This window comes from Ursus maritimus, unplaced genomic scaffold, assembly GCF_017311325.1.
Source record: "Ursus maritimus isolate PB19 unplaced genomic scaffold, ASM1731132v1 scaffold_14, whole genome shotgun sequence".
Lineage (NCBI taxonomy): Eukaryota > Metazoa > Chordata > Mammalia > Carnivora > Ursidae > Ursus > Ursus maritimus.
In genome coordinates, this window is record NW_024423786.1 from 4,903,805 (window position 1) to 4,923,315 (window position 19,511).

The following is a 19,511-nucleotide window of genomic DNA, read 5'->3' on the forward strand; positions in this document are numbered from 1 at the left end:
AGTTCATGATGGATACAGAACATTCATGGAGTACACAAAGTAAGACTCAGCAAATGCGACTTATTAGGATTTACCAATGGGGAAACTGAGGCTGGGACTTTGCCTGTAGGCCAGTGTGGTTTGGCCGCCTCAGCATGAGCTCGCCGGGCCTGGGTGCTCTGTGCTTCCGAGAACACGGCCACGTCCAGCTTCGGGGCTGGCTGTGCCCTTTGCAGGGCCTTCGGGCAGGCGGGGACAGGGCGCTGGTTTTCACTGGTTTTGATCTGAGGTGACCTAAGCTGTGTGCAGGCAGGTAATTGGCCCCAGATGGTCCAAGGAAAAAAAAAGATGGGAGACATTTGCTACTTGGAGGATCTTGATCTTTTATGCTGTGTCACGTGTGTGTGGGGCGGTGTGAGGGAGGCTTCGAGCGGTGGGACCTGGGGGACTTAAAGGGCCCAATGAGGGATGACTTTAATTTCAGAGGCCCCGGGGAACTGGTCAGCCCTCCACCAGGGATCTAAAGGCATCTGAGGAGAGTCTGGAGGTTGGTGTCTCCCCCATTAGTGCTGCCATCAAACTGGTGATAATTTGCCACTGGGTGTCCTGTTCCCTCAGCTGGCCTGGGAGCTCTGGCCTGTTTATCTGGGACCCAGCCCAGTGCCTGGCATACAGTATGCACTTGGTGCATTTTTGTGGAAGGAAGGAAGGAAGGGAGGGAGGGAGGGAGGGAGGGAGGAAGGAAGGAAGGAAGGAAGGAAGGAAGGAAGGAAGGAAGGAAGGAAGGGGATGGAGGGAGGGAAGGGAGGAAGGCCATGTTCCTTGCACCCCCAGTTCCTCCGGCTCTGAGACTCCCACCTAGCTGTTCCTTGGGCATATCAGAACCACACAGTTGGTGCCCTTGAATGCCCCTTCCAATGCTTCTGCAGACATGGGCTGGGCCATCACTGTGAAGCTGGTCGCCACTGGCCACTCTGACCATCCAGGGCATAGAGAAAGACGGGAGGGAGGAAAAGAAAGAGGGAGAGAGAAGGAAGGCATGCTCAGGGAGGCCTGACTCCTGCTGTGGGTCATGTGTGTCATGCCCTGTCCAGTCAGGCTCCTGCAGAAAAGCGAAGAGGGGCTGCCCTCGAAAGGCAAAGCCAGAGACTGTAGCATTGGAGGCAAAGGTGCATGGTTTCAGGCTCCATGCGGTGCTGGCTCGGGCCTGGATGACAGGGGGTTTGGATTCCTGCACTGGCTGTTCCCCTAACTTGCTGTATGATTCCAGGCCATGAGTTTTCCCCTTTGGGCCTCAGTTTCCCAGTCTGCCGAGTGGGCATAATGCCTGCCATAGGTGGCTCATGGTCTCCTGAGAGGAACTGAGACGGTAGGAGTGATTTGGAAAACATGGAAATCTTGGCAGACTTCTGGCCCATCACAGAGAGAATGGTGTAGTCTGCTGGTTAAGAACTCAGACTATGTTCTTGAAGCGAATGGTTGAGTCCTGTATGGGCTGGAGGGCGGGTCACTTCCCCCAGTTGGGCCTCAGTTTTCCCTTGTGTGAAATGGGAATATAATAATCCCTTGATAGGACTCTTGGGAAGAATCCCTGAGTGAAGGGCTCCTTACCCCCCACGACAGTGCCCTTTGTGGCTATTTGTAGTCATCCCCCGAGCTCAGGGAGTGGTCATGGCTCAACTGCATAAGGACGAGGCAAGTCCAACCACTAGCATTAGCACCGGATGTCTGTAAAACCTTACGATCTTTCAGAGCACAGGAATAAGCGTTTCCACTTCATAGCCCATCACTCCGCACCGACGTGTGGCTTCAGCTAAACAAGTTTCGACCTGTTTTTTTCCCCAACTGTCATTGGTGCTATGATCTTTTTAAGTAGACTTGGCTTAGCCTCAAATCCCAAATTCAACAGTCGTGGAAAGGGCTTAGCAAAGCATGAGGTCTCTTCCTGCCCTCCTTCTTTGCACAGGCCCTACAGCAGAGGGTGACGTTGGCTGTTGATTGAATTATCTGAGCCTCCCACTCCTGCTCCTGCCCTGGGGTCCTAGGTTATTTGGGTTTTATTGCTAATTCCCAGGAACAAGCTTAACTTTTAAGCACATTTCTTTTTGCATCAAATATTAAAGTGCTATATCCACTCATTCATCTGTACCCATATTCAGACAGACACCGCCCCAACCTTCTCTACTATCTGCTCCACCATGTCCATCCCCTCACTCTATCACCTTGACCAACTCCACCATCATCTCCATCAGGCCACTCAACTCCACCACCACCTCCATCAGCTCACTCAACTCCACCTCCACGTCCATTCTCACTCAACTCCATCATGTCCATCACCTCTTTCCGCTCCATCACCACCTTCATCACTTCACTCAACTCCACCTCCATCACCTTGACCAACTCCACCATCACGTCCATCACTTCCTCAACTCCACCTCCGTGTCCATCAGCTCACTCAACTCCACCACCGTATCCATCATTTCACTTGACTCCACCACCACGTCCATCCTCTCACTCAACTCTACCATGTCAATCACCTCTTTCCGCTCTACTACCAATTTCATCACTTCACTCAACTCCACCACCTCCACTATCCTGACCAACTCCACCGCCACCTTCATCACCTCCTCCCAGTCTACCACCTCCACAGCTACTCGTTCGATTACCTCTGCCTCCCCCCCATCACCAACTACATCACATTCACCTGACTTCCACCTCACCACCTCCACCTGCTTTGCTTCAAACATCACTTCTCCCACCTCCCCCATCACCATCTCCGTCTCCTTCTCCACCACTTCCATGCAGGGATCCATAGAGTTTATTAAAAGCCTGTCCACCTAACAAAAATTCTGCTGTAGATATTCTATTCCAGAGGCACAAGTGTTTCTCTACAAAAGGCTTAAGGACTCCATGGCAGTTCAGAGATGAAACGGTCCTTTTCTTGAAAGGATCAAATTCCATTCCTAATTTAGAGAAACTGTGGTACACCTTACGCCCTTGTCTGAAAGTATGCATAATCTAATTCTATCCTGCGGTCATTAAACAACAAAAATAAATGGAAACAAAACCTACAAACCTAGTTAGGTGTATGAAAGTGCTTGGTGAGTGCGAAAACACTATATAAGATTTTTCATAATGCTGGGGGAAAAAAAAAGAGTGTGACCGCTTCAGAGCTTTTCCACATTACCTAACGGAAATTTATTCATTCCTGTCTTCAGTATGTGTGCATCGAACACCTTCTGTGTGCCGGGCACCAACTAACTCATGTAACAATTCCAATCAGACCTTCGTGCCTGTATTTTTCATATACTTTTAGTGAACACCTAATATGCACCAGGAGTTCTGCTGGGTGCAGGCCCCCAGATATCCAGAAATCTACCAACTTTCCAAAATTGTATTCATAAGGAGACAGAGGTTAGGGGATTAAGTTTTCACCTCAGTGAAAACCTGGGAAACCGTGATGTCTTTTCTCTACTCCTGTGTGCTCTGGCAGTGCATCTGGCCAAAAACAAACGGTGTGGGTTATGTAAGGCATGTTTCTCCGACTGTACTGTGTATACAGACCATCTGGCGATCTTGTTAAAAATGCAGAGTCTGGTTCAGCAGGTCTGGGGTGGAACGGAGGTTCTGCCTTTCTAAGAAGCACTCTCGTGCTGCTGTTGCTGCTGCTCCATGGGCCATGCTTACGGCAGTAAGGTGTTTCCTCTGTGCAATGAAAACATCTGGTTATCTGGGACCACCCGGACCACAGGCTGGACCAAGGTATCTAGGTTCAGGGACACAAAGCCAAGGCTGTAAAATGCCTTGTGTCCATTTGGAATTCTGCCTTCTTGATCCCGACACAGCTGGTCAAAATCACAAAAATTCTAGCCACCACTTTCAATCCCAGAAGACCAAACTGATCCTGAATAGTAGTATGAACCTCTGTCCTGGGCCCTATTCTTGTGGACAATACATATTTTTTTGAAGACCTACTAAGTGGTGTGTTCTATGTTAGATGCCAGGGTTGCAGAGGTGAGTGGGGCAGACACAGCCCCGGCCCTGGAGCAAACCCCTTGGCAAGGGGTCATTTCTGGGCTTTTCTTCCCCATTTGATGGACAGGAGCGAATGCTGGTGCTAGTGGGATGGGGGTATGCTCCATGTTCCTCCCCTAATTTCCACATGAATTGAGACACCCCCCCCCCCAAAACATACACCTCCTGCCACCCTTCCCACAGAGTGCTGGAATTGCTGAATGCCCACACCCTGGTACATAGTAGACTCAACAACCAACTACTAAATGACCAAGCCACACCCTGAGGTGGGTTCTGGAGATGCAGACATGGAGCAGCAAGGGCAAGAACAGAATCAGGAAATTGCATTTTAGCAATTTACTCAGTTTCCTCAAATGCTAAGTGGGAAGAATTTTTTTTAAAAGATTTATTTATTTATTTCAGAGACAGAGTGGGCAAGCCCATGTGAGTGGGGGGAGGGGCAGAGGGAGAGAATCTCAAGCAGACTCCCTGCTGAGCGTGGACCCTGACACAGGGAGAGTGATCTCATGGGCTCGGTCTTGTGAACCATGAGATCATGACCTGAGCTGAAGTCAAGAGTCAGATGTTTAACCGACTGAGCTACCCAGGCTCCCCTAAAATGGGAAGAATTTTGATACCTGCTTCACAAGGTTGTAATGAAGCTTAAATGAGTAAATACGCATGTACAGAGCTGTGCCAGCCACACATTAGGTCCTCCATAAATATTAGCAGCCAGTTATATATGGAAGACATAGTCCTTGCCCTCAGCTTTCAATGTCTGATGGAAGGAAGCCCTTAGTATAGTATTCAAAGCACCTCTAGAGTGCCTGGCTGGCTCAACCTGTGGGGCATGGGACTCTTGGTCTCAGGGTCGTGAGTTCGAGTCCCACAGTGGGCAAAGAGATTACTTAAAAAAAAAAAAAGCACGTCTCATCCTAGCCATTTTGTTCCTCCTATTGCGATGCTTCCACCAGCTATTTCCCTGCCAAGCCAACCCTTAGGGCTCCTCCAACAGGCTATGCCTTTTCACACCTCTAAGTCTTTGCTCAATCTATTTCCTCAACTTGAAAGGCCTTTCCTTTGCTTGAACCCTCTCCACTCGGGGAAGGGGGGGCATCTCTGAGTTCCCATAAGCTCTTCTGCACTCTTGTCCCAATCCCAGCACAAGTGCTGGGAAGCACAGCTATCTGCCTATGTTTGCATGGCCAATCAGACCAGGACCTCAAGGGCGAAGGATTGGTCAGAGTCATCCATATCCTCTAGCACGGGCCTGGGCTCAAGGAGGTGCTGGCCAGGGTGCACTGAGTGAACAAAGAAAGGGCTTATCAACCAGGTCTCCCTTTAAATGTCACCTCCTCAGGGAGACCTTCCTTGATCACCCATTCTTTACACAAGTGGTTCTCAAACTTCGGCTTACATTAGAAAGACCTGAAGGGTTTGTTAGACACAGGATTTCTGATTCAGTTAAGTCTGATGAGTGGGGGGGGGGGGGGGTCCTGAGAATTTGCGTTTCTAACAATTCCAAAGCTGATCTGCACCCTTTGAGAGACAGTGCTCTGCCCCATTACCCTGGTTTATCTCTCTCAAGGCATTTATCACTCTCTCTGAAATGATATTGCTTATTTGTCTTGTGTCTCCACTGACTTCTCATCTAAGCTGCATGAGGGTAAGAACTGGGAGCGGTCTTAGCCTGCTCTCAGCACAGCGCTTGATACAGGACCGAATGCATACCCCAGGTTGAAAAGAGATGGATGGTCCCTCGGACGAGGGGACTAGGAGGTCCCCAGAAGCCCACTTGCCGGCTGCCTCCTTCCCCTCAACTGATCCTAGTCCCTTGAACCTCGCGCGGCTCCCCGAGTCACCACGGCCCCTTTAAATGTGCGCGGGGACGCCTCGCCCCTCGTCTTCTGCGATCCCTGACAGAGCAGAAAGGGGAAGGAAAAAAAAAAAAAAAAGCCTTCCTCAGAGCGGGAGGAAACGTCTAGGAGGGGGCGGAGGCGCGGCGGCGGCAGAGGCGCGGCGCCCAGAGCGCTGCGCGCCCGGTACGGAGCCGGGACCCGGAGCGGACGCGACGCCGCGCGCTGTCCTGGCCGCCGCCCCACGCGCGGCGCACTCGCGCCCCCTCTCCTCTCCCGCCCCCGGCCAGCGCGGCCCCGCCCCGGAGGCTCGCGCCCCGCGCCCCCACTTGCCCCGCGCTCCGCACGGAATCTCGAGCGAACGCGACGCCGCGCGCTGCCCCGGCCGCCGCCCCGCGCGCCCCGCGTTCGCGCCCCCTCCCCTCCCCGCTCCGCCCCGCCCAGCCCAGCCCGGAGGCTCGCGCCCCGCGCCCCCACTTGCCCTGCGCGCCGCGCGGAGTCCGGCGCGCGCCGGGGGGCGGGGCGGGCGCCAGGGCGTGCGGGCCCCGCGGGGCGGCCATGGAGTGAGGCGGTGCGCGGACTCGCGCTGGGACGGACCCACTGACTGACCGACGGGCGGCCCCGGGCTGCGCGTGCTGGAAGATGAACAGAGCAGGTAGGAGGCTCCGCTCGACCCCTGGCGCAGAGGGACGCGCTCGAGGGGACCGCGCCAGGCGCTCCAAGTTGGAGCCCACGGGGCGCCTGGGGCGAGCCGCCGAAAATCCCCCGACCTTCCCACTCCGCTCGGCTGCGGCCGAGATATGGGCGGGTCCGGAGTCCCCCCGCCGAGGAGGCTGAGAATCATCCAGAGCCCCTGTCCAAGACGCCCCGCCTGAGGGACGCCCCCTCAGTCTCGGCGAGGCCGCACCCTGGCCGCGTACGCCCTCCGCCGGCTCCCACCGCGACCCCGGTGTGGGGCGCCGCTCCGCAACCGAGAAACGCTCCTTTCGCGAAGGCGGCTTGGTCGCGCCCCCGAATCCTCACCCCGGGTCCTCGGGGTTCCCGCCAGGCCCTCGCTGGCCCCCTCCGGGGCCCCGGGGGTCCTTCCGGAGCTCTTCCCCACACCGGGGTCTATTCCTGGCCTCCTCAGTACCCGGGCGGCGCACTCTTTAAGACGATTCTTGCTCCTTCCTCTCTCCTAGACCTCGAGACTTTGGAGCTCACTCCCCGGAGGAGACTAGAAAGCCCTAAATTACTGCCCCCCCCCCGCAGCTCACCCCTCCCTCGCAGCGCCCTGGCCCGGGGCCCTCTTTGTGCCTCCCCCGGGGGACCAAACGCCAAGGGGGACACTCCTCACCGAGGCTGAGCCGCACTCCAGACGTTCGTTCCCTCCCATCCCTCGAGTCTGCCTCGTGAATCTGACTCCGCCGGTTCAGGGATTCCGGGAAATCCACAGTGCGTTTGATAGTGAATACTAGCGGTCCCATCAGAGGAGGGCCATTTAACAGATTTAGTAACTGAGACTCAGATGGGCCATGCCTGGAATCGTTTTTTCGGAATTCCTGACTCCATCCGCCCCGAGGGCAGAAAGTTCTCTCCAAGAGGCGAGTTTGCAAGGCAACAGGCTCAGCTAACTTAATTTCCCTGCCTCGCAGCGATGTTCACTCTTTCTTTTTCTTTTAAAAGTGAACAGAAGGCAGCCCCCTCCCCGACCAACACCCTTGTCCGAAGCCATACTCCAAAACACACATCCCTAAAGAAACAGGAAGCCACCATTTTGGCTGTCTTAGAACCATATCCTGCTGCCTTGTGTGTGTGTGTGTGTGTTGTGGATTTTTTCTCTTTAAAGTCTTTTTAATGAAAAAAGTCATTGTCTTAGGAGTGAAGTGCAGATGGGAGACATTTGGCTGGACTGATTTGACGAAGGAGACACTCGGGGACTTGGGAGTGTGGAAGCAGCCGTCCTGTGTCCAGGCCCTGTTGTTGCTGGGCATGTGGATACCTGGGCAGTGAGGGAGTGTGGGTCACAGCTTGGGGGTGGGTGGGAGCAGGGGTACCCCTTCGGGAGAGGCTGGAACAGAGTCCCAGTGCCCAGCCAGCCACTCCTTGGAGGAAGAAGGTCGCCTCCTGCCTGTTTCTGGTACAGCCTGAACAGAGCCAGGCTAGCTTTTTCCTACGCTCCTAATAAAACTCACTTTAAAACAATGGTGAGAGCGGTTCCAGTTTTCCCACGTTTCCCTGCTTGAGGCTTGGGCAAGCCCTCCCTTTTCTGAGAATCTGGGGGATGGAATGAGCCGGAATAAACTGAGAGGCAGGTTTGATCCCAGGAAATCTTAGCAGTTGCTACTCTTGGGTTTAGCCATCCTGGAACTTGCCTCCAGCATAAACCTGGTTACTTTTTCAGTGTGATGGCAATGATGGGAACCTCACATTAATGATTTCTGTGTGCCACGCTCTGAATTTCCTGATCATGTAACACACTGGTTCACAGACTCCATGGGACTGAATTTCAGAACCACCATATACTTAGTTATGTGACCTCAAAGAGGTTTCTTCACCTCCATGCCTCAGTTTCTTCATCTGAAAAATGGGGATAGGATGATATTTGTCATTGAGTTCTCATGATTAAATAAAGCTTTAAGGCGTCTGGAACAGTGTCATAAGCTACCAATGAATACTGGCTAATATTTATTGGTCACTTACTATGAACTAGGTGCTGCTTTTAAGTGTTTTACTTCAATCAATTCAGTTTTCACAGTAACCTTATGAGATAAGTTCTCTTGCTGTCCCCATTTTCTAGATGGGAAAATAGCTGCAGGGATCTTATGGTCACTTTGCCAAAATAGGATTGAAACACACACTGTCCAGCTTGAGAGCCTGCTTTTTTATCCAGTGCTGAAGACATAAGTAGGTGCCCAAGAAATTATAGCCAACTGAGTTTTTTAGGTGTCTTACGTCTGTTATTTCCTTTGAACTTTTCAATATCCTTATAGAAGAAGGAGGTATTTATTTCATTTTACCAGGAAAGAAACAGGCTCAGAGCGGTGGAGTGTCACAGGATGACACAGACAATGTGTGCCAGAGCTGGAATTAGAGCCCAGGTCTGTCTGAGCCTGGGGCCCATGCCTTCCCCACTTTGTCCCTGCGGTCTTCCCAGTGTGTGCCCTGTCGTGGATCACTGGACTAGCTTAACAGCAGCCTAATTAGAAATCATCAGGCTTGGCTTGGACATTCCAGCAGGCACCCAGGAATGAAAGTTAAATTAAGATGCAATTGGAAGGTGAAATTGGAAGATAATTACTCTTGGAACATATGGCTATGGGAGTTCCAGGGGGAATATAGTGAACCGCAGTTGAAACAGACTCAGGGGCTGAACAAGGGGATATCAGGGGACACTAGAAGAGCCATGAGTTTAAATATGGTGTAGTTGGCCGGAGCAGAAGACCCTTCGTGACCATTTAGTGCAGCGCCCTTCTCTACAGATAGGGAAGCTGAGGCTCAGTGAGGGGAGGGGACTTGCCCAAGGTTACACCTCCAATTAATGGCAGAGCCAGGAGTGGAGATCAGAGCTCTTGACTCCCAGTCCAGTGCTCTTCCCAATTCCTTCTCATCTAACCTCTACATAACTGACAAAGGAGCAGCAATGTGTATGTGAGTGAGTGACAGATACTTAATTAAAATAGGGAAAATATAAACTAGTAAGGGGGGCTGGCTGGGGATGATTTCAGTCACCAGAAGCTGTTAAAAATCTCTTCCTGCTGCCATTGTGGTTCCTTCATTGTCAGTTAAGTCAGTGAAAGGATATTCTGCATTTGAGTTATCCTTACGCATAGCAAATTGCCCAGAGGTCTGGGCAGAGAGGGTACGACCCCCGCGGCTCTTTGATACTGGGAGATGGAAGGTTCACACCACAGCCAAAGGAACCTAATAGGACACAGCAGAGGGTCCACCAGCTCCACCCATGCTGGGTTTTGGATAGTCAGAAAGTTAAACTTCACCCAGAGGAGGAAGCCCCAGCCCAGATTTATCCTGTAATCCCCCAATCCCTGCCATACTGAACTCTTTACTATACTCCCAAAAGGCTTGCATCTAACTGCCTTTGGGCCTCTGCACATTCTATTCCCTCTATCTGGGATACCCAGCCTCTTTTTTGATTATGAAAATCCTCCTTGTCCTTCCACATGCACCCCCAATGCTATCTCTTCCAGTGGGTCTTCTCTAGGCAGAATTGGTCTGGGACCCAGATAACCTTGTACCAAGGATAGGGGCTCTATTGGTTTCCTTTTTGTGAGGGAGGCAGGGAGGGAACAGAGCTGAAGCTCTCACATAACCTTCATTTTCTTTCCTTCCTCCCCAGTGTCTTTCCCTGATTCCTTATAACCTCAGGGCCACTGGGGCTCCCTTCTGGGCTCTGCTCTTTTCTTTGTTCACACTCATTCACTTGGTGATCTCACCAGGCCCAGGCCTTAAATTCCATCCGAGTGATGGATAGCTCCAGCCAGACCTCTCCCCCGAGAATCCAGACTCCTATATCCAGGAGCCCACTTGATATCTGTCTCCACCTAGGTGTGTAGTAGGGAACTCAGATTTAACATGTGCAAACTGAAATTCTGGCTTTCTCACCCCAGCACCAACTGAATTCCCCAATTCAGTTAGCGGCAACTTCACTCCCGGTTCCTATGACTCAAAACCTTGGTGTTGTCCTTGACTTCTCCTTCTTTCATACCCCATGTTCAGACTGTCAGCAAATTCTGCCTTCAGATTTGGAGTCTGACTCTTCTTTACCACTTCCACTGCTGCCAACCTGGTCCAAGCCTCCACTGTCTCATCTCTCGCCTGGATTATTGTTAAGAGCCTCCTCATGGGTGTCCCTGCGTCCATCCACACCACTTCCACTTATTTCAGCACATTAGCCAGAGTATGCATGTCTGTCTTCTGCTGGGGGCCCTGCATAATCTACACCCTCCCTGTGACCTCTCTGACCTCATCTCCTGCTTCTCCCTCTTGCTTGTTCACTCATCCCTCCCTTCCAGCCACTCTGGCCCTCCTTGAACACATCACCTGAGTCCTGGCTTTCCTCACATCTTTCTAATCTTTGCTCTAATGTCCTCGCAGTGAGGCCTATCCCAATTTAAAACTGGAAAACAAACAAACAAACAAACAACTCCTACTCTTTTTTCATAGACTTTATGATCATCTAACATACAATAATGTAATATGCTTCTCCTTCTTATTGCTTATCTTCCTCTGCTAGGATATAAGGTTCACCAGGGACAAGGTGTTTGTTTTTGTTTATTGATTTGTCCAAAGATTCTAGGTGGGTGCCCTGCACATAGTAGGGGCTCAGTAAATATTTGTTTAATGGAATCGGATTAATGGAAATTAGACGGGAGCAAATGAAAGCCAGTCATTCACCTTATGGTCAGTTAGTACTTCTGAACCCTGGACTCAGCCTTATGTAAATTTCACACCTGGCTAGCTGTCTCTGGTCTATCTGGCCTCAATTTCCTTGAATTTTACCCTTCTCTGCCTCACTGGAAGCTGGGAGCCCTGCGTCTCCACTGTAGAAGAAAGCTCAAGGGCAAAAGGGTGAAGGCAGAGGTTCAGGTGACTAGACCAGGAAACAGGAAACCCACGTTCTACCTGGGGCCTGCTCCAGACTTGCTGAGAGCCGTATGCCTCGCCTCTATGTGCCTCAGTCTCCTCATCTTTCCTGAGGGGGTCAGACAAAGCCTTTCTGATTCTGGCATCCTTTGATCGCAGAGGGGATGCAGGTGAAACACCCTGAACCTCAGAGCCGGAAGCAGGACATGGACACCAGATATTGTCATTCCTAGGGGATCCTGTGAGGAAGGCATTTTCTTGCAGGATCACGCCTCAGACGCCCACTATAACCTTTCTGGAGGAGACAGCGCCCACAGATCAATAGCTTGATTGGATGAAGGAGGGGGTGGGGGTGATGCAGCCAAGGTGATGGTCGTTTTTCATGGCCCACCTGTCCCTTTGTCAGGTCTCATGGTGCTCATGTGAAATACCACCTGCTAAGTATGAGAAATGAGAGTCCCCACCCTCAAAGAATAATTTCATGCTAGTGCCTGACACCTGATTGGGAGCTTGAAGCTAATATTATATATCAGTGTAAAGTAATACTTACACCAGGGGAAGATGTGGAGTAGGTGAAGAGTGACATTATTAGAATAATAATAGCTTCTCTTTATTGAGTACTTCTACTTGAAGGCCTACTGCTGGGCACTTTTTAAAATATATATCTTTTAATCTTCATAACCTCTTGAGAGTAGGTGTTCCTATTGTACACATTTTACAGATGAAGAAACTGAAGTTTGGTGTCATTGCTTATAAGTGGCAAGTCAGGATTTGAACCCAGGTCAGCCAGGCTCCAAAGGCTCACTCTGTTACTCTACAATAACAGAGTAGTTAATGGTTAGCTGTTTAAACTCCCCATAGTTGGGTGGGTGGTGGTGGTGGTAGTTGTTGTGTGTGGCGGTTTTTTTGGTTTTGTTTTGTTTTGTGTTTTACTAATTTGGACAGATATTTTTCTAAATTAGAACATATTTGCCTATGGAAGCAAGGAGTTGGAAGGCCACTAGTATTTTGAAGACTCTGTGTTATTATCTGGATGTCAGTGGCTGGCCTGGGTGTTAATGTAGATGAACATAGGTGTGGGTTACGGGGTTGGTGCGGTGGGTGCTTTAGCCTTTAGAGTCTTGGCATCTGTGTCTCTTCTCTCCCTCTCTTACTGGCAGCTACCACAGTTTACACCTGGCAGTGTTCCTGTTCTGACTGCCAATCCCTACCCTCCTAATTAGCTGTACACTGGAAAACCAGACCACTAAGTTCATTATTAGATTTATGTGCAAAGTGCAACTCAAGAGGCTCTGAAATCAGGCCCATTCAGGAACAGGGTGCGTGGGCACCTATATTCTTGCTATTCCAGGCCTTTTTAATTTCCTTTGGGGCCTTCTCAGCTAAATTTTACATAGTTCTGCCAGTTTAGGGGAAGTACTTACTTTGGCTTCAGACGCATTGAAATTGAGGTGCCAGTGGAACAGTACCATGGAGATAGGTCAAGACCAGTTAGCACTGTGCTGGCCAGAACCATAGCCACCACCCAAATGTGGCCACTGAATAGTTGAAATGGGGCTAATCTGAATTGTGATGTGCTGAGAGTATAAAATACACATTAGATTTGAAGGACTTAGTACAAAAAAGAATGTCAAATATTTCCTTAATAAATTTTGTGTATTGATGACATGCTGATCCAGTCATGATCATTGATTATGTGATGATATCAAAACGATGGTATTTTGGATACATTGAATTAAAAAAGAAGTATTGTTAAAATTAATTTCACCTGTTTTTTACTTTTTTAATGTGGCTATGAGAAAATTAAAAATTGCATATGTGATAATAAATGTGGCTCACACTGTATCTCTGTCAGAGAGTCCTGAACTACAGATGACTGGGATTAGGTGCTGCAAGGGTTTACCTGGGAGTCAGATGCACAGGGAGGAGAAGAGTTTGCTGACCTCTAGGACCTCTGCTCCATCTCCCTTCTGTCATGAGCCAGGCTGGCATTCTGCAGCTGCTCTGTGTCAAACCCAGGCTTTGGTGGGGATGGCACTGGGAGATGGGGCTGGCTCAAGGGGAGACTTGCATATCATCATCTACGGGCAGTGGGGAGCCAAGCAGTGCATTTGAAGCCAAGATGTCAGGCTGGAGTTGCCTTCCTGGAAAGCTTCATTCCGTACTCTGCCCACAGTGTGGCCAGGGGCTTGGAGGCATGGAGGTGTGCTTGTAGCAGAACAGATGAACTTGGAAGTAGGCAGCTACTCCCTTGACCCTTGCACTTGTCCAGATCCCTCCCATTCTGCAAAATACAGCTGAAATTTCACCTTCTCCAGGAGGTCTTCTTAGTCACGGTAACTCTTGCTTCTCTGACTCCTGGTGCGTGTACATTTGTACCACATCCTTTATTCTGATAATGGTCAAATAGATTCTCAGCATCCATAAGGCAAGAGACTTTTTGCGAATATCAATGTTGGAAAATACCATATGGTTTCTCCCATGAAATCTGGATGCCCATGAAATTTGGATGCAAGGCAGTTAGCTAGACACCAGTCTTAAAGCATGTAGAATTCAGAGGTGACCCTCAGAAGAGTCATGCATCACTGTCACAGACCTTTGGTGTATCGTTCTTGAAGAAATGAGATAATGGCTATTTAATCATAATATTCCAAGGGTCTACAGCTCTATCCTCCAATTGTTCTGTTAGTCTTGCCTCCCTGACTCAGCTCCAAGTACTCAGCAGAGGTATTCTTCTCTTCTCGATTCTAGAAGATCTTCCCGTCAACAGCGCTATGCATATAGATAGTAGGTATACAATGAATTAACTGTAGAATGAATGTAAGCTGCATGAGGGTGGCAGGGATGGTGACTGTCAAGTTCAGCATTGTCTCATGGGTACGGCACCTAGAAAGCAATTAATACATGGTTGTTGGATCAATGATTACAATGATCTGCACACCTTTATTTGAGTATGTCATTGAGTTGAGTTTTGTTAGCTGGACTATGTACAGAAGGAAGATCTATTCATTTTGTCTACAAAATGACTCGTTAGTAGAGGTGAAGGGATTTTCAAGATGGTGGTGGAGGACATAAAACGAAGACAGAACATAGTAGATTGGGCTCACGTAGGTTGGGAAACTATCTTAGTATTTTCTTGAAAATGCTAAGTGGGAGACTGAATGGAAATAAGAGTAACTGTACTTTGTATTCTTGTTTTCTCTATTTTCATCCTTTAGATTCACCAAAACCACCAGTTGCTCCCAAGCCAAAGACTGCCAGTCCTCTCACGCCAGTGACAGCACCCAAATTTCCGTCATCACCCCGGCCTGATAGTCTTCACAGTCCCAACTCCATGTCTAGGGGGCCGAAACCCCCCATTGCCCCTAAGCCCAGGCTGGCGACCCCCAGTGAGTGGAGAGCCAGCGTGTACGTGATCAACAGCTTGAACAAATGCAGCAACGGGAAACTGCTCTGCGTTGACAGGGGGCTTTACGAAGAGCACCGGTCCAACTTGGAGTGCTCCGAGTCTGAGGCTGATGAGGATTACATCGTGGTCCCCAAAGCTCCACCGAAAGAGGATGAACCCAGGGATGGCAACTCTGCAGAGAATGCAGTATTGGTGCCTCCGGATGCTGCTGGGGAGGAGGAGTGCCAGGAGGGAGGCAAGGAGAGTGACCCGGAGGGGATGGGAGCTGCTGAGGACTTGGCAGCCCCAGCTGAAGTGGTGCTGAGTGAAGAGGCTGATGGAGGCATAGCCCCTATTCCTGAGAATGTGGGGGTGGAGGATGGTGCCTGTGACCCGGGGGCAGAGGAGCAGACCTTTACAAGCAAGGAGGAAGAGAAGCTAGTGGAAGAGCACAATGTGTACAACCTGGAGGACAGGGGCCCTTGGGATGGAGAGGCAGTCCTTCCAAGTGATATCATGCTAACTCAAGTTGATTTAGAGGGTCCAGCAACTCCCAGTGATGAGGCTGGACCCCCTGGGACACCCAGGGAGGCAGAGGAGGGTGGTGAGGAAGGCTCCACCAACATGGAAACAGGGGCCCCGGATGAATGTGTGGATTCTGACAGGCCCCCCGAGGGGGATGCTGAAGAAGACAGCAAGGAACCTACAGAGAATGAGGGCTTGGCCACGGGTGTCCAGGAGACAGAGATGGCCTCAGACAGCCCTGAAGTCTCAGAGGAGGGGGGTGAAGATGCCACAGCCACTGGTGACCAGGATGAACCACATGACCAAAATGAGAAAACGGACCTAGAAGAAATGGCAGCAGCTACCCCGGAGGCAGCAGAAGACCCTCGAGCAGGTGAAGACCTGGTACAGGATGAACCTGCTGAGGAGAGCTGCCAGATCATCCCTTTTGAGAACGATGGCATGGACGACCTTGTGACTTCACTCTCAGGAAGTCCCTATGAGTTCTTTCCGACTGAGAGCACCTCTTTCTGTAGCGAGAGCTACTCCTCTTTTTCCAAGTCAGCAAAAGACTTAGAGTCACAGCAGGAACCACAGTCTGGAGAATGTGGGGAGCAGGACCCCATTGTTGGAGCTTCCTGTGGCTCTGGGGAGGGCCCCTCTGTCCCTGACGTGGTGGTCATGCCGGAGGAGGAGGACGCCGTAGATGATGTGCTCACCAACCCCTACGAGATGGGAGTTGACCTGGAGCAAGGGGCTGACCCTGGGGAAGGAGAGAAGCCTGAGACACAGGCTGCATTTGACATGCTGAGTGGTTATGGCACGAAAGAAGAAACGAGCTCTGATGCTGAGGGTGGCCCGGTCTCCATCGACAGGAAGAACATCATCACGAGGGCCCGGCCCCACTCCGGGAAGGTGGCTGGCTATGTCCCAGAAACTGTCCCCGAAGAAACTGGATCAGAAGCTGGCTCATCAGCCATAGGCATTAGAGGTGCCACCAAGGAGGCAAGAAAGACCGTTCTATCATTGGAGGGGAAGCCACTGGAAGCCAGCAGAGCCTTGCCAGCAAAGCCCAGAGCCTTCACTTTATACCCCCGATCATTCTCTGTGGAAGGCCGAGAGATTCCAGTCTCCTTGTATCGGGAGTCGGAGGCATCGGGCTTGGATGACCATAGGATCAAAAGGAAAGATGACAACCTTTCTCTGCCGTGTATGATTGGCTCCTCTGGGAGTTTCTCCCAGAGGAACCACCTTCCGTCCAGCGGCACCTCAACACCATCTTCTGTGGTCGACATCCCGCCCCCTTTCGACCTGGCCTGCATCACCAAAAAGCCCATCACCAAGAGCTCTCCCTCCTTGCTGATCGAGAGTGAGCCCCCAGACAAGTACACCAAGAAGAAGAAGTCATCCTTCAAGAGGTTCTTGGCGCTGACGTTTAAAAAGAAGTCGGAGAACAAAGTGCACGTGGATGTCAATGTGTCGTCTTCTAGGTCGTCTTCAGAATCCAGCTACCATGGGCCTGCGAGGGTTCTGGAAATTGACCGCAGGAGCCTCAGCAACTCCCCACAGCTTAAGGCTCGGACTGGCAAGCTCCGGGCTTCCGATTCCCCTTCCTCACTCATCTTCTACAGGGATGGCAAGAGGAAAGGTGTCCCCTTCAGCAGGACGGTGTCCAGAGTGGAGTCCTTCGAAGACCGCTCCCGGCCCCCCTTTCTGCCCTTGCCCCTGACCAAGCCACGGTCCATCTCATTCCCCAATGCTGACACTTCAGACTATGAGAACATCCCAGCCATGAACTCAGACTATGAAAATATTCAGATTCCGCCTCGGAGGCCTGCGAGGGCTGGGACGTTTACAAAGCTGTTTGAAGATCAGAGCAGAGCCCTGTCCACAGCAAATGAGAACGACGGCTACGTGGACATGAGCAGCTTCAGCGCCTTTGAGAGCAAACAGCAGAGCGCAGACCAAGAAGCAGAAAGGTACTGTGAAATCATATTTTCTTTGTTCTTGGGCAAGTGTGATCATCCGAGGGGGAAGCTTAGGTGTAGGGGACAGAATGGACTTGCTTTTTAGCCTCAGGCTCCATTCAGTTCTAGCTGTGTGACTCGGGGCGAGTGGCTTTACCTCTCTGAGCCCAGTTACCTGATCTGTGAAATGGGATTCCTGCTGCCTCACGGCAGAGTGTTTGAAGAGATCAGAGATGATCATCTGTGTGAAAGTATTGTCTAAAATGTCAAATACAGTGTGAATGTGAGCGTTTGTATTTCCATTATTTGAGAGACATTTCTCATCTAGGTAGGTGGGTTTGCTAGTCCCCTCCAGGAAAGTCACCAAGAGAGAAGGTCCTCGTATGTTGCCAAACTAAATATCTTTCACCATCCGGAAAATACCCTAAATTGAGATTGATACCCTTTTACTGTGTAAATATACACTCTATTCAAGGGAACTAGGAAAGACAATCTATTTAAATTGTTTAAAGAGCTAAGGGTGCCCTGAGCTAAATTTCTGAATAGAGGCCTTTAAGAAGTACATCCAACCTGATTTTTTTTTTTTTTTTTGGACTCATTCACCTTGGAAATAAGAGTGAAACACTGAAATTATTGACAACAGTTGGGATTTTCTGACCCCACCTTCCCAAGACAGACTGAATGCCCTTATTGATCATCCCAAGTAGATAACCGCCAAATCTTGTGTTCCTTGTACCTTGTAGATGCAACTTAAAGGCAATGCAATTCAGCCTCAACCATTTACTCTCTTTGGAACGAATGGAATTAACTGGAATTAATACAAGTGAAAATGGTGGTGATTTTAAAGGATATCCTGATTCTGACCCCTTGTGTGCAGTGACTTCACCCAGTCCCACACAGCTGCTGCTGCTGCTAGGAGTTCCCGGGGCGCCTGCAGTAATGAATAGATAAGATGATTTGCAATTAGCAGGAGCTGTTGCTGGAGTGTAGATGCTAGAAGTGTTTATGTGGTTTATTCTCCTGAGTTTTTTTACATGGTTCCCCACCCTGGCTCCATCTTCTCCCTCCCCCAAATCTGGGTGAGGCTGTTAATTAGTTCTTTCCAGAATGAAAGGGTTTGCTGGGGCAAGGGTAAACACTAACACTGTTGGAGGGACTGAGTTTAATTTGGAGAGTGTAGACGTGTGCAAACTCTACAAGGGTGAAAGCTGCACAGCCGACCAGTTCATTGCAGTAATAGTTATCAGCAGGGTTTGACAAGATCCATACCTAGCTGAGTGCCTCCTAGCATTAAGGAAAATGGAACCAAGCTCTGAAACCAGAATCACCCTGCTAGAAAGGATCTCAAAGGGCATATGGTCAAGGCTCCCACTCTAACGGGCCTTTCTCTAACCCAGTCTGTACTTGAATTCCTCAAGCCACAGGGAACTCACAACCTCCCAGAGCTGCCTCATCTGTTGCTAGGTATCCTGATTAAATTTTCCTTTCTGACTGAGGCAAAAGCTGTCTCCTAACATCCCTACCCAACTCAGGCTGGCTCTGCCCCCTCAAGCCAGGCACGTGAGCTCATTTCTTCTTTTGTATGACAGCCCTTCAGAAATCAAAGCCTGCTTCTATAGAATCACTGATTTTTAGAACTGGAAGGGGACTTTGGACAACATTTGGTCCTCTTACAGAGGAGGAAACTGAGACACAGAGAGGGAAAGGGACTTACCTAAGGTAGCTCAGCAACTTGGTGGAGAAATCAGCGCTAGGACTCAAGATTTCCTGATACCTGGTTCAGGCCTCCTTAGTGACTTACACTGAGGGATGCCAGACCTGACCGTGCAGGCTGTGCACTGCACTGCTCCAGGGCCACGTTCACTTTCAACCCCCCTGCCCCGGGTTATACAGTGCACAGGATGCTCGGCTGTTTGCAAAGTCGCTGTTGCCTTGATCTGTACTTTGCCCCAAACCCAAAAAATGTCCCTTCATCCAAATTAACCTGATAATAAGGGAAAAATACCCAAGAAAATGTCAGTGCTATCGTATCTTGACTGCTTCCTGTGTGCCAGGCTTTGTGCTGGGTGCTTTCCCTGCGTTGTCTCACATTTGATGCTACAGCCTGGGGCCGTGCTTGAGTATCCTGGACTGTCAGTCTCAGAGCGCTGTTGCCCTACTCTGATGCTATTTCACGGAAGGCCAGACTGACCAGGATAAATCTCCCATGCAGGAACCACA

The 19,511-nt window shown here is 50.3% G+C and overlaps 1 protein-coding gene across 2 annotated transcripts in view; it reads left to right on the forward strand.

Annotated features, from left to right (window-relative positions):
* Positions 1 to 6,373: 6,373 nt before the first annotated feature.
* Positions 6,374 to 19,511, forward strand: part of FGD5 (FYVE, RhoGEF and PH domain containing 5) — a 120,266-nt gene continuing 107,128 nt past the window's right edge. Inside the window, exons 1-2 of one of the 2 annotated variants that reach the window (XM_040628411.1) lie at positions 6,374 to 6,504; positions 14,651 to 17,303. In XM_040628411.1, the coding sequence (XP_040484345.1) occupies positions 6,492 to 6,504; positions 14,651 to 17,303 (2,666 nt within the window). In that variant the 5' untranslated portion in view covers positions 6,374 to 6,491. Of the gene's footprint in view, positions 6,505 to 14,581; positions 17,304 to 19,511 lie in introns of those variants that run through there. The other variant, XM_040628410.1, reaches the window with a different exon arrangement.